At 43.9% G+C, this 22,440-nt stretch overlaps 1 protein-coding gene across 1 annotated transcript; it reads right to left on the reverse strand.

The window, feature by feature from the left end:
- Window positions 1–6,826: 6,826 nt before the first annotated feature.
- Window positions 6,827–22,440, reverse strand: CIDEA (cell death inducing DFFA like effector a). The gene is made up of 5 exons (XM_081205676.1): window positions 22,282–22,440; window positions 13,777–13,933; window positions 11,000–11,146; window positions 9,636–9,820; window positions 6,827–7,416 (listed from the first exon to the last, which is right to left on the reverse strand). The coding sequence occupies exons 1-5, from the start codon at window positions 22,323–22,325 to the stop codon at window positions 7,290–7,292; spliced, it is 660 nt and encodes a 219-aa protein (XP_081061802.1). The 5' UTR covers window positions 22,326–22,440; the 3' UTR covers window positions 6,827–7,289.

Below are 22,440 nucleotides of genomic sequence, written 5' to 3' on the forward strand. Positions count from 1 at the left end.
TATTAATAGTCTTCTTGGGCAGTTCTAACAGCTAAGCATATCCATGAGTATGGATCAATAGATGAGAAAGGGTGCTGTAATGGGAATTGGGGTTGCTTGTGCGTAAACTGCAAACTGCTCCAAGCTGGTTGTATAGCTAAACCTTTCCCTGGTTTGACAGCCCTTACAACGCGACTGTCTCAGTCACTGGCAGAATCTGTGAGTGGGCGTTTCCTAAACTTCCTCCAACATAAAAATTCCTTGACTCAAAGTCTCCTCCTCTCTGCTCGGAAGCTTTCTGCGCAGCTTGGGCGTGGCAAGCGGAGGTCCTGTGCTCTCTCCGCTGATTTCACTGGAAGAGTCTCGGAGCCTCCCCTCCGCAGTACTCTCAGCCTCCCCTTTCTCCCTGGTGTCCCCGGGATTTCCTTCCCCAGCGGAAGCCCTCTCTCTCCCCTTGCTAGTTCCCTCCCCTGCATCATTGGAGCGTCTTACCTCTCCTCTTGCCTCTGATGGCAGTTCCCTGACAGGTGCTTTCAGACAGGAGTTTATCATGGCATTGGTGCTGCTTATGCACATGTTTTTCAAAGAGTCCATATGATGTAGTTGTCATCAAAATGCCAGTCTACTTTGTTGACATGTAATCCAGATTTCTCCTTAATTCAGAAAACTTGGTAAGTAAAAATAACCTGCTATACCTCCACTGTCATAGCTGATGTGGAAGCACATTTTGGGGTGGGCTCGATTGTCATGGTTGTGGTGATGTTTCATGGGTGATATCTATCACCACACTCATTTCCTCTTCACCAAAGTGCAAATGAGCAATTTCGTTTCCAGCAGCCCAAATGATAGAAGTGTGCCTATTTCACGTGATGGATGAACTTTGGGTCTAATCACCTTAATCCCAGTGGGGAAATGTATCCAAAGTGGACCCTCCTCTGCTCCCCCCCCCAATCAGTTCAAAAGTTGCTCTGCTACCCTTTTAGTTTTAAGCACCAATAGTCTGGTTCCACCCCAGTTCAAGTAGAGCCATTTCCATTTGTACAGCCCTGACTTGTCCCAAAATGTTCCCCAGTGCCTAACAAATCCAAACCCCTCCTCTCAACACCATTGCCTTATCCAAACATTCACACACCAAAACTACAAAGCTGTCTAGTTGCTCCTGAATGTGGAACTGGTAGTATTTCAAAGAAGGCTACCATGGCTTTCAGCATTCTACCTAGCAACCTAATTGTTACTTACGTTGTTGTATGAACACTTTTAGCATTATATATGTTTCCATTGATCTTTTCAATTCTTGGAAGTTGCTTTGAGACGCTTGCAAAAAGCAACAAACACATTTAATAAATAATAATTATATGCCAATATTTCAATAACACCAAACATATAATTTGAAGAGTTAAGGGGGATAGAGACAATATATTTAGCAGAAATAGTTAAATGCAAGATCTCAATGTATACAACAACTAAAGATCTAATGCATGCTTGAGAGTCCTTCCACTGTTAACAAGAGACCAATTATCTGCCCCCGCCAAAAGACAAGCAGTTAGCTTTTACTTACATAGCATCTTTCATCTGCATTATTTGAAAGAACTACAGAGGCCTTTGCTAAGTCTCACCATAAAACGACAAGATTAGCAGTTACTGTGAAACTGAAGCTGAAACTAAAGCTTGTAGCCACTTTATTCTCACTGAAGTGGTCAAGCTGAATACACATGGGGACTCACATGAGTCCCTCCATGCAAAACATTCTCTTCATGTAGAAAAGAAGGATATTGGGGAGAAGGTTTGTAACTTAATATTATTCCTGACATGTTCATCTTTCATGTGCAGAGAATGTGTGAGGAGCATCCATGTGAGCACTTACCTACTGTCCTAATGCAGGTTTATCCCCTCAGTGACAACTAGTCTTAGGACTACTAAGGTTTTTATAACAGTGTGACTCATTTTTATCTGTCACGTTTATCTTCCTTTAAAGAGTGCAGAGTGGCAATAATAATAATAATAATAATAATAATAATAATAATAATAATAAACAATATGTAGGTCAATCTTAGAGAGAGCTTCTCCAGTACAGAATAGGTTTGCCAAGGTCAAGTCCTATCCTATACACACTTGTCCATGAGTGAGACCCCTGAAGTTGAGGAGGCTTACTTCTGAGTAGGCATGGAGAGGATTACACTGCCCAAATAAGTTTCAAGCACACAAATGAGTGAGGTCAAATAGTCAAAAATGATTTTGAAAAGTTTATATGGCATTTATTTACCCAACTCTCTTGCACCTGATGATGTGCTAGCTGCTGTATTCCATTGTTAGCTTCCCAAGCTCCTGCATTTGCCTGTCTTTCTCTGAGACCTCTCTCTAATCTCACACGTTTTTCTCCTCTGCAAAAAACCATGAGAATGAGACACACTGGAAACAAACTCACAGGCGAACTTTCCCTGGCATTGAAACACATGTGATTAGAATTTTGCCTGCTAGGCCTCAATCTGTACATGTTTGTCTACTTTAAAATGTTGAAGAATGCCCCACCTGTAGTCTATGTGATTTTACTGAGAAAGGACATGAAATGAAGAGACCTGAAAACAGAATAAACCTGTGTGGGACCTCTGAATAATAATTCTAGTCTGGCCCCATCACTTTGTAAAATTGAACTGTTAGCACTGAGAGTCACAGCTAGATAGCTGAGGCAAAGAAAGGCCTTTATAAATATTGGACTATAAACATTGTTTCCCCAAGAGGAAAAAAATCAGTGGGGAAATCAAATCAGGAAGTAGAGGAATTTTGCATACAGAATATGAGCAGTGTCTGAGTCAAACAGGAGTGAGTACTTGAGACAGAATTCCTTTTTTGGAAGCTAGACAGTCACACTGTTTCATTAACATTAGCTTGACAGTAAGTAATGCAGTCACACAAGAAATACCACTGTTGTGAATGCAAGGAAGCACTAGTTTCCACCATGAATTGATTAAAACCTGAAGCTTTCTGCTTCGACTTCAAGTTTTTAAAGAAACACTAATAGATTATTGGAGCAAACTCCAGTAGGCAGAAATGACATTCTTTTCTCCTGTCCTACTGAACTTCCTCAGGAAGACTTGGAGTCACAAAATGTGTAAAGAAGGATTTTTTCCTGTTTAGACAAATCATGTGTTGTGATTTAATTAAACAGCAGATTCACACATTTTTCAGTGGTGAAAAAGGATGTCTTCAATTCCACATGAAGACTGGATAAATATGTGTGCTGCTGCTTCATATACATGATGACAGTACACACGCTTGCAGCAAAATGCTATACTTCACATACAAACATGTATGTGGTCACAGGACACATTGGAAGGCATTTAATGGCAGGTCTGAGCTTCAGCAGTGCGTGCCCAGGTGGGAGACCACCTGGGACCCCAACTCTTGAGTTCTGTGGAAGAAAGGGTGGATATAAACATAATTGATAAATGCAGTCATGCTCTTAAAAAGCAATGTTTTTGCATCTAAACAGAGCAATATATACAGCAGGGCAGGATAATCCTTTACTATATGACTCATTTCAATGCAAACAGCATTAGAGCCATGATTTAAACATGCTGTGATTTCAGAGATGCTACATGTCTACACAAATTGTGATCCACAATTTGTGATCCACCAGTTTAAACACAGGATGCCAACTATATCAGGTATTGACACCTCCCACCTCCCCTTTTTATAGTCCATGCAGTTTGCATACACTCCATTTCTTTTTTAATCCAATCAGTCTTGCTAAAGGATGTCCAGTTTAAAGATAAAGAGCCATAGAAAGGGGAGCAAGAGTTTTGAAGATGCCTATAAACAGGCAGCACAGTGTCACAATCTTCACCAATATGGTGAGATATATTGTGTGGTATCCTATTAGTGTTCCTAATCCATAAACAGAACAAGGAGTGAGGTAATTTCAGTTATTCTCCCTCCCCTCCCCACCAGCCGCTGCCAAATCTGCAGCAGAAAGTTGGAGGATCTTCTAGAACAGATTTGGGGGGAAGAGAGGAGGGGCAATTGCAAAAAGTGCCTCCCTCCCCATTCTGCTCATGGACACATCCAATCACATAGCGCTTGCTGTCTCTCTACTACAATCATACTGATCCCCCCCCCCCATGAGCACATACAATTCTTATGCAATTCTTTCCTTTTGTTGTGGTTCATTTCTTCTTTTTTAAAGCCACACATAAAGTGAATAGTAGAAAGTAGCCACCAACTACTAAAAGCCCCCAAATTTAGCTCTTTTAGATTTAAAACCAACAAAAATGCTCCCCTGGAGCTCAAATTAGGTTTCTGAAATAAAAAAAGGCAAAGGCAAAGGACCCCTGACAGTTAAGTCCAATCGCAGACAACTATGGGGTTGTGGCGCTCATCTCGCTTTGCAGGCTGAGGGAGCCGGCGTTTGTTCGCAGACAGTTTTTCTGGGTCATGTGGCCAGCATGACTGAGCTGCTTCTGTGAAACCAGAGCAGTGCACGGAAACACCGTTTACCTTCCTTACCTATTTATCTACTTGCACTTTGACGTGCTTTCGAACTGCTAGGTTGGCAGGAGCTGGGACTGAGCAACGGGAGCTCACCCCGTCGCGGGGATTCGAACCACCTGTCCTTCCGATTGGCAAGCCCAAGAGGCTCAGTGGTTTAGACCACAGCGCCACCCGTCCCTTTCTGAAATATAGTGGTACCTCAGGTTAAGAACTTAATTCGTTCCAGAGGTCTGTTCTTAACCTGAAACTGTTCTTAACCTGAGGTACCACTTTAGCTAATGGGGCCTCCCGCTGCCGCCGTGAGATTTCTGTTCTCATCCTGAAGCAAAGTTCTTAACCCGAGGTACTATTTCTGGGTTAACGGAGTCTGTAATCTGAAGCGTCTGTAACCCGAGGTACCACCGTAAAGGAAGCCTGAAAAACTACAGGTGGATTTGTGTTGTAAATAACAGCCCTGAAATCTAGCCCTGAGAAGCATGTTGGGATGAGCATGTGCTCAACACAGCCTTGTACTCAATTGCAAACCTGTAGAACAGGGCAGTCCAACACAGATATGGCTCCTATGGCCCTCTGGGTAAGCCTCTCACAGTGTCCTAGAGTCCTCTCCTCCTTCTCAAATCCTAGTTCGTGCTTTCCCAGTTTTGGGATGAAGCTGGGAGGGCTGTATGACCCTTCCAGAGCCTTGCACCTCTTTCCCAAAGCCTGATACAGTGGTACCTCGCAAGACAAATGCCTCGCAAGACGAAAAACGCGCAAGACGTAAGAGTTTTCTGTTTTTTTAGTCATTCCGCAAGATGAATTTCCCTATGGGCTTGCTTCGCAAACGTCTTGCGAGTTCTTGCGAGTTTGTTTCCTTTTTCTTAAAGCCGCTAAGCCGTTAATAGCTGCTAAGCCGCTAATAGCCGTCCTTCGCAAGACTCGCGGAACGGATTAATTTCGTCTTGCGAGGCACCACTGTACATCACTTATATGGCTTTGGAAAAGCAGCATGAGGGCGAGAAGGGCTTTAAGTTTTGCCCTCACTCCCCTCCTCTGCTGGACAAGGCAGTGTGTGGCCCACAGGTTCTGTGTTGAAGTACTTTAGTGGCCCACTTGATATGAAAAGTTGGGCCACCCTGTTGTGGAAGCTTCTGGCGTCGCCATTTTGTACCTGGTTGGTAGAACTCTAGGTTCTAACAAAAATCAAAATGGTTCTTTCTGCCAAGGCTGAAGTTGACCCACCCTAGTTTTATAAAAATGCTGCACTTGATGAAGCAGGAAAACTGTTTATTCAGTTACTAATACACCCTGGGTCAACAACTAGATTTGTGAATGGAACACCAGCATGGGCAAAGATGGTGAATCAGGCTTCACCTGCAACCCACAAAATGGATTTTCTACACACAATTGTTTCTTCCACATTTTTTTCAACTGAGATGAAGAATAAGGGGTGGGGTGGGCAGGGCAGTTGTACTCAGTGGGCCTGGATTTAGCCTTAGGAATTTAAGACTGTTTACCATTCGGTGGAACAATAGCAAGTCTTGCTTGGCCCCAAAACATGGTCTGAATGTACATGGTGAAACAGTCTTGCTGAAACTAAGTAGGTCCATACCTGGGCAGAGCCTTGATGGAAACTTGAGTTCCATGGATAGGTGTGGCACAAAATCATGACTAAAACATGTATTGTGTCTAGCTGGTTGTATTTTTAAAAAATAATGTTGTGCACCAAGCTTGTTCCTTTGGAAAGGTAGTATACAAACACAATTAATATTAACTACTACCAAATGTCTTTGTAATAGTGACACCCCAGGTTTCATAATCCAGGACATATTGTCCAACAGCAGCCATAAATATTTGTCTCCCAGTGCCATGGTGACATAATAAGATTCATTTCTACATCTGTTAACACAGAAATCATCATACTTTTCCTTGGTATAAGGTGTGAGAGGTCCAAGATGGGGATGCAGACAGGAATAATAGTAGCTGACCTCCCCTAAAGTCAACGCCTCCCTAAACCGCTGCTTTATTTTGATGCTCTTTATTTCCCCCCTGTCTGGTTGAATAGAGGAAGAAGGCATCTGGTGCTTTCTTCCAGCTGTAAAATTCCCCATTCCCTGAATACAGATTTGACAAGAGAAGCCTTGAACTATTAACATAAGGTTGTGTGGAAATTTCTGAAAGCTTCATATTTTAGTGAGTGTGTTGTGCTGACATCAGTCTGTCTCAGAAGACAATGGAGGAGTGAGCCTTTGGGGGTGAAGTCAAACTATTGGAAGGTTACAGCACCTGTTGTGGCTGCAAGAGACCGATACAGGAGAGACATGTTTCGTTGCGGCAGTGGCAGTGATAGATGGTATTGAGAAATGGCACAACAATGTAGTTTTGAAATACTGAAGCTTGGAAATTTATTTATAAGAAAAACAGTTTTAAGTGGTAGGCAAGATTAGTATTAAACTTCTACAGTCACCACCTCCAATCAGAATTTGCTACATGGCTGTTCATATGCTAATTAACAGAACATCTCAGTTGATAAGTCACTAAATGCCTGCTTTCCATTATTCACACAACTCTTCATTTTTGAAGTTTATGGCACAGTACACAGTAATTTCTATGAAAAACTTCTCCTTCCACTGCATTAAAAAGATTCCAATCATATTTTTACACTTATGACATCATTATCTTAATGAAAAACCTGTACATGAAAAAAGCTACTTTAGTTAAACTTTTGGTCATTAGAGTGCCGCTTGACCATTTAGTGTGTTAAGTTATAAATATATTTAAGTTAAAAATGCTTAAGTATCAGCTGCAGAACCAGCAATAAAAGGCTCTTATGCTGGTTTTAGTTAGCGCTTTCCATTTGTAAGCCGATCTTCTTCATAGTCACCCGTTAACTGTAGCACATATGTTCCAGTGTAAAGAAGGACATGTCCCGTAACTTGTGCCATATGTGACAGATATCGAAGTATACTCCTTAAAAAAAGAAACACATTAAGCTTAGACAGGTTCAAAAAAAAATGCACAAAAGGAGAAAACACATCATCACTTTTGTCCATATACAATTTACACCAGCACATGCTCTGCACTTTTTCTGAAGTTGCACTTTTCCTGAAAGAGCAAATTTAGTTTAAGGATTCTCCTGTATCCAGCTTTGTTGCTTGAAGACCAACTGGTAGCACAGGATACTTCTGGACAGGGATAGCCTAGCCAGTTACCCAAATGGAAGGTTATCAGAGCATGGCTGATGGCAGTGACATTATACTTGGAGCTGCTTTTGAAGATGGTTTAGAAGCTTCAATTAGTGCAGAATGTCTGGCAGCATTCACTTCCAAGTCCAATTCAAAGAGCCCGATGCTTACTTTTAAAGCTCTAAATGGTTTGGGCCCAGCTACCTGGAGAAAACAGACTCCCATGTCAACCTGCCTGCATTCCAAGATCTGTTGATATCCTGCACCATCAGGTGGTCAGCAAAAAAGAGACTTTTCAACTGGAGCATCCCAGTTATGGAATGTCCAATCTCACCTGACACCAATATTGTTATTTTAGCTGCTGGTAACAATCTTTAATTATCCAGGTATTTTAAAGTTTGTTAGCAATTTGGAACTACAATTCCCATCATCCCTAGCTAACAGGACCAGTGGTCAAGGGTGATGGGAGTTGTAGTCCCAAACATCTGGAGGGCCGGAGTTTGCCTATGCCTGCTCCAGCCATTTTATATGAAACTTCTATGCCAATTTATTATATTGCTTTCTTTTCATGCTATTGTGAAAGGTTCTGAAATTCCTATGTTCAAATACCAAGCTGAAGTTCCTTTTGTTTTTTGCTGCCATTCTAAGTATATTTACTTTGCAATTAAGTTTAACCTGAAAGTCAGAAAGGCTCATTCTTTCCTACAGGGGACTGCTAGAATTAATTCTAATATATATTCGCTTGGTTCCTAATGCTACAGCAAGCATTAAAATATACTGGATCAGACCAGTAGCCTACCTTAACCGACCCAAAGCTGTTGTTTCTGGATATTATCCCACTCTCACCACTTTAATAACTTCTAGAAACATGTCAGTGCTTGCTATATTTGCAGGAGTCCTTCTGCATTTGTAACTCCCACATTTTTATAGGGAATTCCTTATCATTGCACTCCAGTTCTTGTTTCAGAAATTTTAGGCACTACCACCACCTAGTGTTTCAGAGAGTCTGAGACATCAAGAACCTTCAGGTCATTTTATAAGCTTGCCAGTTCCTTGAACATTCAACTTACTCGTGCCTTTATTTAGCAGGTCACCATGTATCTAGGGAATCAGGTGTAGCTTGCTTAGCCTCCATTGCACAACACATTAAGATATCTGAACAGACAGCAGAGTTATCAATAATTTTCTTCTCTATTTTAATTTATTTTATTTTTAATTTATTTTTAAGAAGACTGACATTACAGAAACAGCAGCTCTGGCATTTCAGCTCCTCTTTCACTTTCAGCATTTCCTTTTTATAGTCTTTATCAGTGCAACATTTGTACTGAGTACTTTAAGGATCTGCACTTGGACCAGTGATTCTTATCTTGCTCATAAGTGGACGGCCGTAGAGACTGAGCAGTTAGGTGGCAAATTTTGCCAGCAAGCTATTCATGGTGGGGCAGACAAATATCAAATCCCAGAACAGGTGCATGGACATTAAAGTGGCAAATGCAGTTCAAAGTGTAAAGTGATGCACACTCGGACAACTCTCCCTCCACACAACTTCTTGTAATGTAACTCACTGCCATGTTTCCCTTTACTTGTGCTCTCTGCCTCCCCTAGAACCCAGGTGCTTTGTTTAAGATGTGGGAAAGAAGGCTTTATTTTGTCAATGAATGGGGACAACAGCCATTGCTTTTTTATCCCAGAATCCTAGGTATGTAGCTTGATAAACAGTAGCACCTGGGAGGGAATCGCACACATGCAGTCTCCACCTTGCACTCAAATATTCATGATGGTCTCATTAGTACAACACTGACCCCAACTTTTGTTGATTTTCCCTCACCCTAGCAGTCACTGCTTTGCTTAACAGTTTGCCCAATGAAGGATTCCAGAGGGCTTGAAAGCTTGCCCCATGTCGGACTTTTGAGTTGGTCTTAATAAGGGAGTTATTCAGCTGTGGACTTTTGGGTGTAATTTCACCTATGCATGGTTGCGTCTGAACTAGAGGCACACACTTACCTCAGTACAGCCTTTGCTCCCATGCATTGGATATCATACGTCACAGAATAGATTTCATAAAATGTAGCTTTGATATTTAGGCAGCCAATGAAGTCCTTAGGGTTCACTTTGTACAAATCAAAGGTAATATTTGCCACCCCCATTTTCTTTGGCTGCTGTACTGCTGCAAAGCAGGGTCTTGGCCCCTAATTCAGAGGAAAGAAAAACAAGTGTGTGAAATATTTCAGCTCACAACACCTATCTACACCCAAGAGCCCTGTAGGATTTTTTTTTTTAGACTAATTAATTTATTGAGAACAGAAATTAATCAATAGCCTTTGAACTATGGTTTAACCACCAAAATGGGTTTTGAATCAAGCTCTTGAGTCCCTTGGAAGTTTACAATTACCGGAATACGGTAAAGGTTGTTTGAAAAATTTGGGAACAGTTTGGGAAATATTTTTTTTGCCACCACCTAGTTAAAAGGCTTAGAGAGACACCGGAGAATAACCTCAGTATCCAGATTTAACACAAGTGATATAATGTCAGATATAACATTTATTGTTTCAGGATTTCTACTGAACTGGGGGACTAGCAAATCAGAGGAGGAAGGTTCAGGAGATATCATTCTCTATCTCACTAGTCATCCATGGAGGTAGTGCTGCCTTTGTCCTGTGTTTTACACCCTCCAGCTACCTAACCTCTGCAATGTGTTCAGTTATTAAATTTGTGGTTTTACTTCTTGGGGTGGGGTGGGGGAATACAGAATATACATAGAAAAAACGTAATTCTACTAGCTAATTGGCACGACTATTTACTCTCATGGTGAAACACTGTTTTATCCTGTAACTGCCACCCTCTGCTCTGGATGCTTACTTCCAAGTAAACACACATTCAGTTCTCCTTTGTTCAACAGGATGTATTCCCAAAGAAGCATACCTAGTTTTATTACAATAGGCTTCACGGGCGTGATCTATCTATTAATGCTTACATCAGTACGGAGATGGAAACAATTATGTCTTTTGTAACTAAGCAGACACAATACCAGGAACTGAATTCAAGCTGGCAATTAAAAGGTAGAAGAAGTCTGTTCCCGATTCTTCCTTTGCGTCAACAAGTTGGCACTTTCAGAATCTAGCGCCCGAATCTGCATTGCTCCCGTGGGACCTGGAGTCTCCCATGCCTGAGGTCACATACGACATTAGGCATGGGAAAGAGAGGGGTAGTCTGCCCCAAACTTCCTGGTGGGCCGATCTCCAAGGTTTGGTGGGTGTAATTAGGCCTGTAATCAGAAAGACTGAAGAAGTTTTGTTTAAACTCAAAGCAAACAGGGCATATCAAGTTTATTATTTTCTGTAATAAACTATTTTCAGAACAACACTTACTGGCTTCCATTTCTGTCCTCTCTCTAGAACCATGAAATGTGTGTTGTCTCCCAGGGATTGGAAGAAGTCTTCTGTATCCACCACTGTGCCATCTTCCTCCAGAACTAGTGTTATCAGCCCAGCAGTAATCATTAAGGTATCTAAGGTCTAAAATACAGACAGAAGAGCAAAACGTAGTTCCAAATACCTTATTGGTTTAGGGCAATCCTAGTTTACTTACCCCCTACTGAAGCAAGACACATCACAGGTGTGAATGTCTATTACTCAGAAACTGTACTATTCAGTTATTTGCATGCACCATTCTGCATAGATTAAGCTGTCATAGATTGAGCTAACATGAGCCCAACTACTTTTGAACGGAGAAAATTATGGAAGAGAATCAGATCTGTGTGTGTAGCCCCAATTTATGAAGCCATGTGTTCACATGGTGTTCAAGCCTCCTCCAAAATGTGCTTATTTTTATCACTGGAAAGTCAACGCTTAGGACCAAACAAGGATTTGAATTCATTATATGAATGCAACAGAAAATAAACACACACACACACATATATATAAGCAGCAGTGCTGGCTTTGTGTGTGCATGCATGCATGAGACCTTTCTATTTTCAATCAGGAGGAAAGCCCCCATCAGTGACAATGGAGGCCTTCTTTCCAAAACAAATTACTTCGAGAGGTTTGGTGGTTGTGGAAAGTTAAATTCCTCCCTATTTACATTCTTTAAAAGTGAATATTGATCACATTCACAATGATGTATCTAGTTTAGCCCTGCAGATTAGAACTCAAATCGAAAATAGATTTTAAAGAAATTCTGCTGCCAAGAGAGGGCATTATTAGTGTGACTTGCAGAAGCAGTCTAGATTCCTACAGCTACAAAGCAAGTTGCCCTTTATCATCCAAATCACCTTAACTACTTTACATTTCAATTCCATTCCCACTCCCATCCTCTTCCTACAGTACTGTACATAGGATTCTGAGATGGTCTTCCATCCATGCAGCATTCCAGTGCTGGTATAGTCAAACCTCGGCTCCTGAACAGCTCCCGTTTTTTAATGCTTCGGATCCCAAACGCCAAAAACCCAGAAATGCTCCAGCTTTCGAACGTTTTTTGGAAGCCGAATGTCCGACGCAGCATCCACTTGAGTGCAGGAAGCTCTTGCAACCAATTGGAAGCCATGCCTCAGTTGTCGAACGTTTCAGAAGCCAAATGGGCTTCCAGAATGGATTACATTCGACAACCGAGGTTTGACTGAGGTAGCAATTGGTGCTGTGACTGGTTCCAGGCCCAACCCAAAGCCATCTCCCCAGCCTGGCCTAAGTAGGACAGCTGCAATCCACTCTACACCTCTGCATTCTACAAATCAAGTTAATGGTGGTTTGTGGGGACAATTCCCACAATTCTGCTCTACTTGTTCAGTTAAGAGATGTATTTTCCATATAAACTTTATCACAATTTTTGAATCCATAAAAAGTAAAAAAGGGAAAGGAGGACATGGGTTAAGAACATGTTATTAAAGTGTTGTTTAATACAAGTATACTGAACTGCCAACTTAAGTTGCGCAAGGAAAGCTGGCCCAATTTTTACAAATTTCTCTTCTTGGTGCTCATGGCAATATAAATCGTCTCCTGAGATAAGGGCAGGGAGTTCAAACCGCTGGTCACTGTTGCATGGAAGGCATGCACATGTAACCAGTGCTCATGGTCCAGCGGTAAACTACAAATAGTGCAAATGTAGTTCTGCAAAACATAGGCATCTTTGAAACAGTGATTAATTACATTACAAAGGCCTCATCCCAAAGGAGGCTTACAACAGGGCAGCTCCACATCACATGTGGAGACAGCCTGCATGGTGTAGTGATCAGAATGCTGAACATGGACATGGGAAACCTGGGTGAAACTCACCAGTCAGCTATGAAGCTCACTGGGAGACCTTCAGACCAATTCACTGTGGATAAAGGACCTGATTGCTGCCCTGCTTCTCCTAACACTTAGGGACTGAGATAACTTGAGGAGCACCCTTGGGGATATGCAGAAGGTGTTGGATTTTTGTTGGATGAGATGTATCTTCAGGTTCAGTGGAGAACTTTTCTCTAGACTAGAGTCCTATGGATCACTGGCTAAGTTAATTGGAATGGAAAAGGTATCTTGAGCATCTAATACAGCTATGACTGGAGCTAAGACAAACAGGTAGGACCAGACTTCTCCAGGAAGTTAACACCCACCCACCCACCTCACTCACACACGAAAACAAAGATCACCACAGCCAATCACAAGCAAACAATCACACCCTAGGCCAACCCCAACCTCTCTCACCACCAAAGGAACACAAGTGAACAACACAAGCAACGCTGACACCAAACTCTACATACATTAAACATAACAGAAACACCGCCACCCAACCCCACCCCCATCTATCTTCCCTCTCTCCACCCCCTTTCTTTTTTCTTCTTTTTTCTTCTCCCCCTAATGCCTCAACAAATGAAATGGATTTGTAAAAATGTTACATGGAAAAAACAACAACGAGGCATTACACTTACTTCTGTAAAACAAGAAAATCCTTAATAAAATATTCAAGAAGTTAACATCCCTGCTAGATCCAGGACTTCACAGTAGCCTTCACTCACCTGGTGCCTTTTATGTCCTGGCTGGGGCTGATGGAGGTTGTAGTGCGCACACACACACCACCTGTGTGTATGTGGGGCAAGAATTTTTGAACACATGGCTGAGATAATGAGGTCCTGACATGATCATCAGGCTTGTGCTTTTGACAGGAGGCATACCTTGCTAATAAGCTCCTCTAGGGTGCTTGCAACAACTCCTCTCCGACTGCTTCTGTCATGGTTACAAACACGGAAGGGCCGAGCTGCAGCTGGAAGAGGTGCAAACAGGGTCTGTCTTGTTACTGACCCTAGAGATGCTCCCACTGACACCAGAGATCTAGAACAGAAAGCAGTTTGGGGTTTGTTATTTTTTTACGTACATTGTATGGTTTCAGTTTTAAGAGCAAGGAAATCATTTTTAGTACACAGTAGCACCATGGATATAATTCAAGTCAGCCTACAGCCTAGATGCAGAGCAATTCATGCATTGCTAAATATATACCTTCTTCCAGGCTAGAAAAAGAGATATTAAGCACTTGAGGGAAGGGGCATTTTGATCCAACAGTGATTGTTTTGATCTGTAGATGTAACAATGAGCTATACAGTGTCATCCCCTTCTGACTATCTTTGCAGCTGATCAGAATAGTGTGTGTGTGCCAGCTGGGCCCCTAAACATGGTCTAGTTTACTATTTCCAATATTAGCACAGCATCTTTAGAAGACAGACTAGTAACTGGAGTCTTTGCTAGAATATATAATAGGGCCCATCTGCTGTAAGGAGCAAATAAATGATTGTTAGTGCCTAAATTCACTTCTTGCATGTATCTCATGATAAGCATATTAATTCCTGCTTCCTGTTCTAGTTATTGATGCCTAAGAGGACCCATCCGCTCAACTGAGGAATGTTATATTCACACTTGACTATCAAAAAACATTTGACAATGTCTACCAGACCACCTCTAAAACACTTGGGCTAAACAATTCCATAAACTATAATTACAAAGGTGAAGCAGCTGTGGCTAAAAATGCAACACACTACTGATAATTTTAGCTTGTTATTAATGGAAACAGTAGAAACTCAGCACAACATTTAAAAACCTGATTAGAATGGAAGTGTTTTCAGTTCTCAGTGATCATGGGTAGGAGGAGGAGTTACGCTAAGACCAGACCATGTCATTACCGAGGAAGCAGGCTTAGTCGTTGTCTGAGGACTATCCCTGCCTCCAGGTCTGGTCCTGACCGGAAGGATACTGGAATCAACAAGGGAAACCCACATGACCTGAAAGTGTTGCTGTGCAATGCCAGGTCAATGATGAATAAAACCACTGCCATCCACGACCTGATTGTGGATGGAGGATTTGACCTGGCATGTGTGACAGAGACCTGGTTGGATGAAGCAGATGGGCCTGTCCTTGCCGCTGCATGTCCACCAGGTTTCTCTTACGCACAGCAACCCAGGCCTTGTGGGCGGGGAGGGGGGGTTGCAGTGATTTTTAGGAAGTCATTAGTTTGCACCAGGCGTCCTATTGGAAAGACCCAGTTCTCTGAGTGCATGTTCTGGAAGTTGGGCAATAGGGGCAGTACAGGATTTCTATTGGTGTACCAACCTCCCCGCTGCACCAAGGATTCCCTGCCCGAGCTGCTTCAGGTCGTGGCGGATGTCCTCCTGGAGACACCTAGTTTGGTTGTCCTAGGGGATTTTAACATCCATGCCGCTCAGGACTTCGTGGAAAGCATGGCCTCCATGGGGCTGTCCCTGAATAAGTCTGGCCCAACTCATAGCCACAGGCATGCCTTAGACCTGGTGTTTACCTCTATGGATGTTGGTGATCTGACACTAAGTAAAAGTGAAACCAAAGAAGTGCCATGGTCAGATCACTTCCTGGTGCAACTGGACTTCTCCGCGACCCTTCCCCTCTGCAGGGAGGCGAGACCGATTCAGATAGTCCGCCCCCGCCACTTAATGGATCCAAATGGTTTCCAGAGAGTGGTAGGGGATGTTTTATCCCATGTTGATGGCCTTTCAGCTGATTCCCTGGTGGCCCGCTGGAATGTGGAGTTAACCAGGGCTATTGACTGTTTGGCTCCAAAGCGCCCTCTCCGATTGCATGGAGCCCGGACAGCCTCGTGGTTTTCCACGGATCTGAGGGCAATGAAACAATCGTTGAGACGGCTAGAGCGCCGGTGGCGGATAACCCATTCTGAATCTGACCGGACACGGGTTAGAGCTCAATGTCGAGCCTACCAAGTGGCGATAGCGACGGCGAAGAAGACTTTCTTCACCGCCTCTATTGCATCTGCGGAAAACAGCAGCAGGAGACTCTTTCAGGTGGTTCGCAATTTAGCAGAACCACCTGCTCCATCAGGGCCCAGTAGGGGCCACATGATCTCCTGCAATGACTTTGCAAAGTTTTTTGCAGATAAAGTCGCTTAGATTCGAGAAGAGGTAGACTCCACCATGGGAGCAGGGCCGGGGCGGGAGAGTGCTAGAGTCCTGTCTAGTCAAGTTGTGTGGGATCAATTCCAATCTGTTACCCCCGAGGATGTGGACAGGCTGCTTAGACGAGTGAAACCAACCACTTGTCTCCTTGATCCTTGCCCATCCTGGCTTATAAAAGCTAGCCGGGAAGGACTGGGCGATGGGCTTCGTGGGGTGGTGAATGCTTCCCTCCGTGAGGGAGCCTTCCCAGACTCGCTGAAAGAGGCGGTTATTAAACCGCTTCTTAAAAAACCATCTTTAGATGCGGCCACAATAGCCAACTATCGCCCAGTCTCAAATCTTCCATTCTTGGGCAAGGTGATTGAGCGAGTGGTTGCTGAACAATTCCAGGCACGCCTGGAAGAAGCGGACCATTTGGATCCCTTCCAGTCGGGATTCAGGCCTCATCATGGGACTGAAACTGCCTTGGTCGCACTGGTTGATGATCTCCGGCGGGCTAGGGACAAAGGTGAGAGCTGTTTCCTAGTTCTGCTGGATCTCTCAGCGGCGTTTGATACCATCAACCGTAACATCCTTCTGGAACGTCTTGAGGGGCTGGGAGCTGGGGGCACTGTTATACAGTGGTTCCGCTCCTTCCTCCTGGGCCGTGTTCAGAAAGTGGTGGTGGGGGATGAGTGTTCAGACCCCTGGGCCCTCACTTGTGGGGTGCCTCAGGGTTCTGTCCTCTCCCCCATGCTTTTCAACATCTACATGAAGCCGCTGGGAGAGATCATCAGGGGATTTGGGCTGGGTGTTCATCAGCATGCGGATGATACCCAGCTCTACCTCTCTTTCAAATCAGAAACAGTGAAGGCAGTGAAGGTCCTGTGTGAGTGCCTGGAGGCAGTTGGAGGTTGGATGGCGGCTAACAGATTGAGGTTGAATCCTGACAAGACAGAAGTACTGTTTTTGGGGGACAGGAGGCGGGCAGGTGTGGAGGATTCCCTGGTCCTGAATGGGGTAACTGTGCCCCTGAAGGACCAGGTGCGCAGCCTGGGAGCCATTTTGGACTCACAGCTGTCCATGGAGGCACAGGTCAAATCTGTATCCAGGGCAGCTGTTTACTAGCTCCATCTGGTACACAGGCTGAGACCCTATCTGCCTGCGGACTGCCTCGCCAGAGTGGTGCATGCTCTGGTTATCTCCCGCTTGGATTACTGCAATGCGCTCTACGTGGGGCTACCTTTGAAGGTGACCCGGAAACTACAAGTAATCCAGAACACGGCAGCTAGACTGGTGACTGGGAGCGGCCGCAGAGACCACATAACACCGGTCTTGAAAGACCTACATTGGCTCCCAGTACGTTTCCGAGCACAATTCAAAGTGTTGGTGCTGACCTTTAAAGCCCTAAACAGCCTTGGTCCAGTATATCTGAAGGAGCGTCTCCACCCCCATCGTTCTACCCGGACACTGAGGTCCAGCACCGAGGGCCTTCTCGGTAGTGGCGCCTTCCCTGTGGAACACCCTCCCACCAGATGTCAAAGAGAACAACAACTACCAGGCTTTTAGAAGACATCTGAAGGCAGCCCTGTTTCGGGAAGCTTTTAATGTTTGATGTATTATAGTATTTTAATATTCTTTTTGAAGCCACCCAGAGTGGCTGGGGAAGCCCAGCCAGATGGGCAAGGTATAAATAATAAATTATTATTATTATTATTATTATTATTATTATTATTATTATTATTATTATTCAGAGCCCAGTTAAAGATAAAGGATCCAGTCCACAATTTCCTCAGGAGGAATTATCAAAGGTGTGAGGCCACCACTGAGAAGGTCCTGTGTCTACTGCCTGCCATTTTAATTATCTAGGGTTCCCAAAATAAATTTTATGTTGATAATATTTTTTATTAATTTTAAACTACAATTCAATAATAGCCTCATTATAGCAATACCAAATTATAATACAATTACTAATACCAATAATTCAAATACTGAATTATATAATTTAGGTGACCCCCCATGTGCTAGATTTGGTGGGGGTTTTTATTTCTGTGTTCCAAAATCTTATTAATTTCAATTAAATTCTGGTCAAAATAATAATCCCTTATACAACAGCTGCAATATTAATAACTTCCATTTGTGTTGACACATTAAATGATTGATAGAACTATAAGTGAGGCACTCAAACTATATCCTTGCTCTTCTTGTGTGTGGCAATTATTCTGTAAGTGGTTTTTCTTCCTGTCCTTATAAAATGTTACGTCTATCTTTTCCCGGTTGTTGATGTTCTCCATCATGCCTTGGGCGTAGCTGATATCCCATTGTTTCAGAAATTTCTCCATTGCTCCGTCCCGTCCTTCATTGTTTTGCAACTTTAATAACAGATGCAAAAATCACTCTGTCCCAATAAATGACCTGTTTTCACCATTTTTCCTCTCTGCCTGAGAAGAAGAGTGATCTGTCAAACTGCAGATGACTCAGTAATGAACCTTATCAGTTCCTTGGCAAGTTTGCAGACTTCTTTCATCCTTCCTTCCCAAGATAAATTTTAATGCCTGGCCGGGCTTGCATCCGTGTAAGCAATCCTTCAAATCACCAAGACCCAAAGGTTTAGGGCTTTGAAGGTCTAGGCCAGTACTCCTTGGACCCAGAAACATATTGGCTGCTAATATGTACAATACAGGTTTGCCCAAACACCTAACCCTCATCAGACATCCTGACATTCTGTACCAGTTCCAAGCCATTTTTCAAGATTGCCCAACAAAGTTTATGTTAAATACAATGGTACCTCGGGTTACATACGCTTCTGGTTACAGACTCCGCTAACCCAGAAATAGTACCTCGGGTTAAGAACTTTGCTTCAGGATGAGAACAGAAATCGTGCTCCGGCAGGTGGCAGCAGTGGGAAGCCCCATTAGCTAAAGTGGTGCTTCAGGTTAAGAACAGTTTCAGGTTAAGAATGGACTTCCGGAATGAATTAAGTACTTAACCCGAGGTACCACTGTAGTCTAGTTTGATTTTAACCAGCACATGTGTGACTGAGACAAAATATGATTCCTAAAGAAAGGGTCACAGCTGACAGCATAAGCTGGTAAAAGGCACTCCTAGCCATGAACATTACCTGTGCTTCCACAGTTGCACTCAATCCAAGAGGACCCCCTGCAAAAAGCAAAAACACTGCAGCCGACAATTAGGATGGCAGTGGCTAGTCCTTTATACTGTTCAGCCATAGCACTTTCTACAGGCTGTCTATAAAAGTCTCACTTCAGATTTATAAGCATTTAGCCAGTCACCTTGATTGCCAATGGATACTTTTGCAGGATCTTACTTCATCTCACTGTATACCTATATCCAAGAACTTTGCTTAGGCAACCTGAAACAAGGTTAATTACAACTGAAAGATCCATATTGGATGATTGGTTAGGACACAACCTTTAAATTAGGTTATTTGTGACTCAACCATTGTCCCAGCACAGCATTAGGAGTGTCTCCTTAATGCCATGATTGCCCTATATTTAATTCTGTAATCTGGCTACAGCAGATCAATTTTTAAGGTTGCCTAATGCTTTTATATAAAAAAAGTCAGAGCCATGCCCTCACTTAAGCAACAGCACTGTGTTGTTGGATATGCAGCCTACTCATATAAGATTACTTAGAAACAATCCCAACTTGGTTAAATCAGGTCAAAGATTGCAGTCCTATAAAACAATACTCTGCCAAGAATCCATGTTAGTCTGCAGTTGCCAACAGACATGTCATGAGTTTTGCTTAGGCAGACCTTTCCCTTGAGACAGTTATATTTCTGCTCTGTGTTCAGAAGAGTTTCACATTTATAGAGCACAACTCCAGTAACTTGGCTATTTATCCAAGGCTTGCACAAGGGTCACTGTGGCTCAAGCTATACGTGGTATCTAGATTTAAGTTATTCTTGGAACCGATTCCTGTGACATTTGTCTCCAGAAAGACACTCTTTTCCCCACTGACAGGTCTTAAGTAAAAAGTAATTTTACGAACACATTAAAGGATTAACTGTGGCAAGAGCTCTCAGTGGAGAAAAGCTAAACAGATGTCACCACCACAGATTAAAGTCCATATGGCATCCCAACCCAACCTGTAACTTGCATTTTACAAGCAAAGGTACCGCACAGAAGAAATCACTTCTGCTGACTTTGCTTGCAAGACACGTCTTTCTTTCTTTCTCCTTTTGGGAAATGAAAAAGAAAGCAGCACAGGTCACTGGCATCATCTCGTGAAGACTGGGGGGGGGCACACAATGTAACGCGGACCATATGCAATGTCACACACACTACGTGCAGGCATGTGCATGTGATGCCACATGCACAATGTGCAATGTTGTATCGTGTTTTTGGAGAAGGAGCCAGAGCAGAGTCAAATGCAGTGGTCAATGGCTGGCAGCAGCTCCTCCTCCTCCTCTCTCATGGACCAGGAGGAAAAGCCAGAGGCAGAGCGGGGTCTGGCGGTGCCCACTAACGGGGTGTGTGGCTCCCTCAAATATATTCTTGTGGGGGCCAAAGCCCCCACGGACCCCTGGGGTTGGCACCAGTGACATAGGCAGTGCATCTACTCTTAAAGTGCTTGGCAAAAGCGCTCTTTGGTGCAGCCTCCCTGTCTCCTTCAAAGGGCGCTTTGCCACTTTAAGACAACACTGTGTTAAAGCACTTGCCTCCTCTTTTAAACCTCCAACATTGGATTTAAAGACTTGCAAAGAAGACTTTGGGAAGACTTGCAAAGCTGTGCAAGGGATTTTGACAAGCAGGAACCATGTTGTGCCATAATGACATCATGTAACTGACATGCAAATGGTTAAATTTGGCCTGTGAGGCTGATCTGAATAAGAATCTATCCCAATGAGCAAATAAGCTTCCCCAACAGCTGCTTTATGAGATACCTGCTTCACTGACAATATACAAACCATCTGAAACAAGCCAGCAATGCTGTAGGAATGCACAAACTGGTTAACTCCTAAATTGTGTGATGGGGCACACTAGCATGTGGTGCAGGAGAGCAGTTAGTGTGCTGTGAAAGTTACTCAAAAGGATGTGAAGTTGACCTGCAACTTCAACAGGTTCCAAGAGGCACTTCAGAGAGTTAAGCTTCTTTATCCAAAAGATATTTTATTTCAAGTGTACTAGTAGACAGAGGCAAGAGACATTTCAAGGCAAGGAACCCTAGATAAAAGAGAAGAGCGCTAGACTGTGGCTCTGCAAGCACCTGTGGCTTAAAACTCAACAAGGTCATTGCCATAGAGGGGGCGGGGATGTATTCGCCTGATGCACTTTCCATGACTTCATTTCCCCACTTCTCCTGAGGCTGTTATCTGCACATGCTCAAAGGATGTCTCAGATGTACAAATCTCTGCTTAAACACGGTTTATGACTTCAAATCAGATGGAAGCTGTGGAAAATGCATCCAACAGGAGTACAGGATGGACTGTGGCTCTAACATCATGCATGCTCGGCTTCAAGCATCCAGTCGTGGGAGGGAGAAAAAGGTGAAGGGCATCCACCTGTGGGAGCCTAACAAAAGGTATGACCTGAGTTTAAACCACAGACAGGGCGGCCCGTCTGTCTTTTCTTGCCGTGTAGCAAGTCACGTCGTTCTATGAGTAAAGGCCACTAGGTCGGAAGCTGCTTCCACAAACCCCATAAGCTGGAGTCACACAGCTCCACCCCCACCCCCCGCCCCTTGGTTTCAAGTTATTTTAGCAAGCCTCCAGTCCATTCAACCGGTGGCTAGATGATCTTGGAAGGGGGAGGCTACTTCCAAGCAACCAATTAAGAAAACAACAGCGTGTGACCGACCGAGAGTTGCGGATCCTGCGACGCCGACCTCCCGTCCTGCCCCTCCAAGACAGAAAGAAAACCCGCCTGGATTTAAAGAGGAGCGCCACCTAGTCCGCATTTGAGCGCCGGACAAAGAGGACGCGGCAGGTGGCGGAGCCAGATGGCAGCCGGAGACCAAGGGGTGCTGCTCGGGTCAGGAGTTCAGGAGACCGATCCTGCCCAGGGAGGAAAGCGGGCAAGCGAGCAACGGGGGCAAGCAAGCAGGCGCTGACACCCCAGCTCCCCGAAAACGTAAAGGAGATAGATAGATAGATAGATAGATAGATAGATAGATAGATAGATAGATAGATAGATAGATAACTGCATGTGTGCATATCGGGCAACAAGCGCCCAAGGAAGGTCGCCGCGGGACTTACTCCCGAGTAAACGTGCCTGGGTAGCAGACGCCTGGGCGATCACTCACCGGAAAAAAACCGCGGCGAAATCGCGCGCGCACACCACCGCCATCCTTGCACCTTCGGCTCCCTTCCCAGCGAGCAACGCCGTCTGCGCCCCCTCCCGCCGCGGCCCTCTTATGAGCCCAGGGGCTCCAGGGAGGCGTCGCTCTTCGCAGCCCCGCCCC

This window comes from Podarcis bocagei (assembly GCF_964188305.1).
Source record: "Podarcis bocagei genome assembly, chromosome: 8".
In the NCBI taxonomy this organism is placed as follows: domain Eukaryota; kingdom Metazoa; phylum Chordata; class Lepidosauria; order Squamata; family Lacertidae; genus Podarcis; species Podarcis bocagei.

Bases quoted from the DNA above. Each gene is read 5' to 3' on its own strand.
- CIDEA (XM_081205676.1), bottom strand. From the start codon at position 22,325: ATGGCGGTGGTGTGCGCGCGCGATTTCGCCGCGGTTTTTTTCCG. The intron at 9,821-10,999 runs GTAAGTGTTGTT...CCTCTGAATTAG, and splicing joins GAGGACAGAAATGGAAGCCA to GGGCCAAGACCCTGCTTTGC. The intron at 7,417-9,635 runs GTAAGTGTGTGC...TCTTTTTTTAAG, and splicing joins GGAGCAAAGGCTGTACTGAG to GAGTATACTTCGATATCTGT.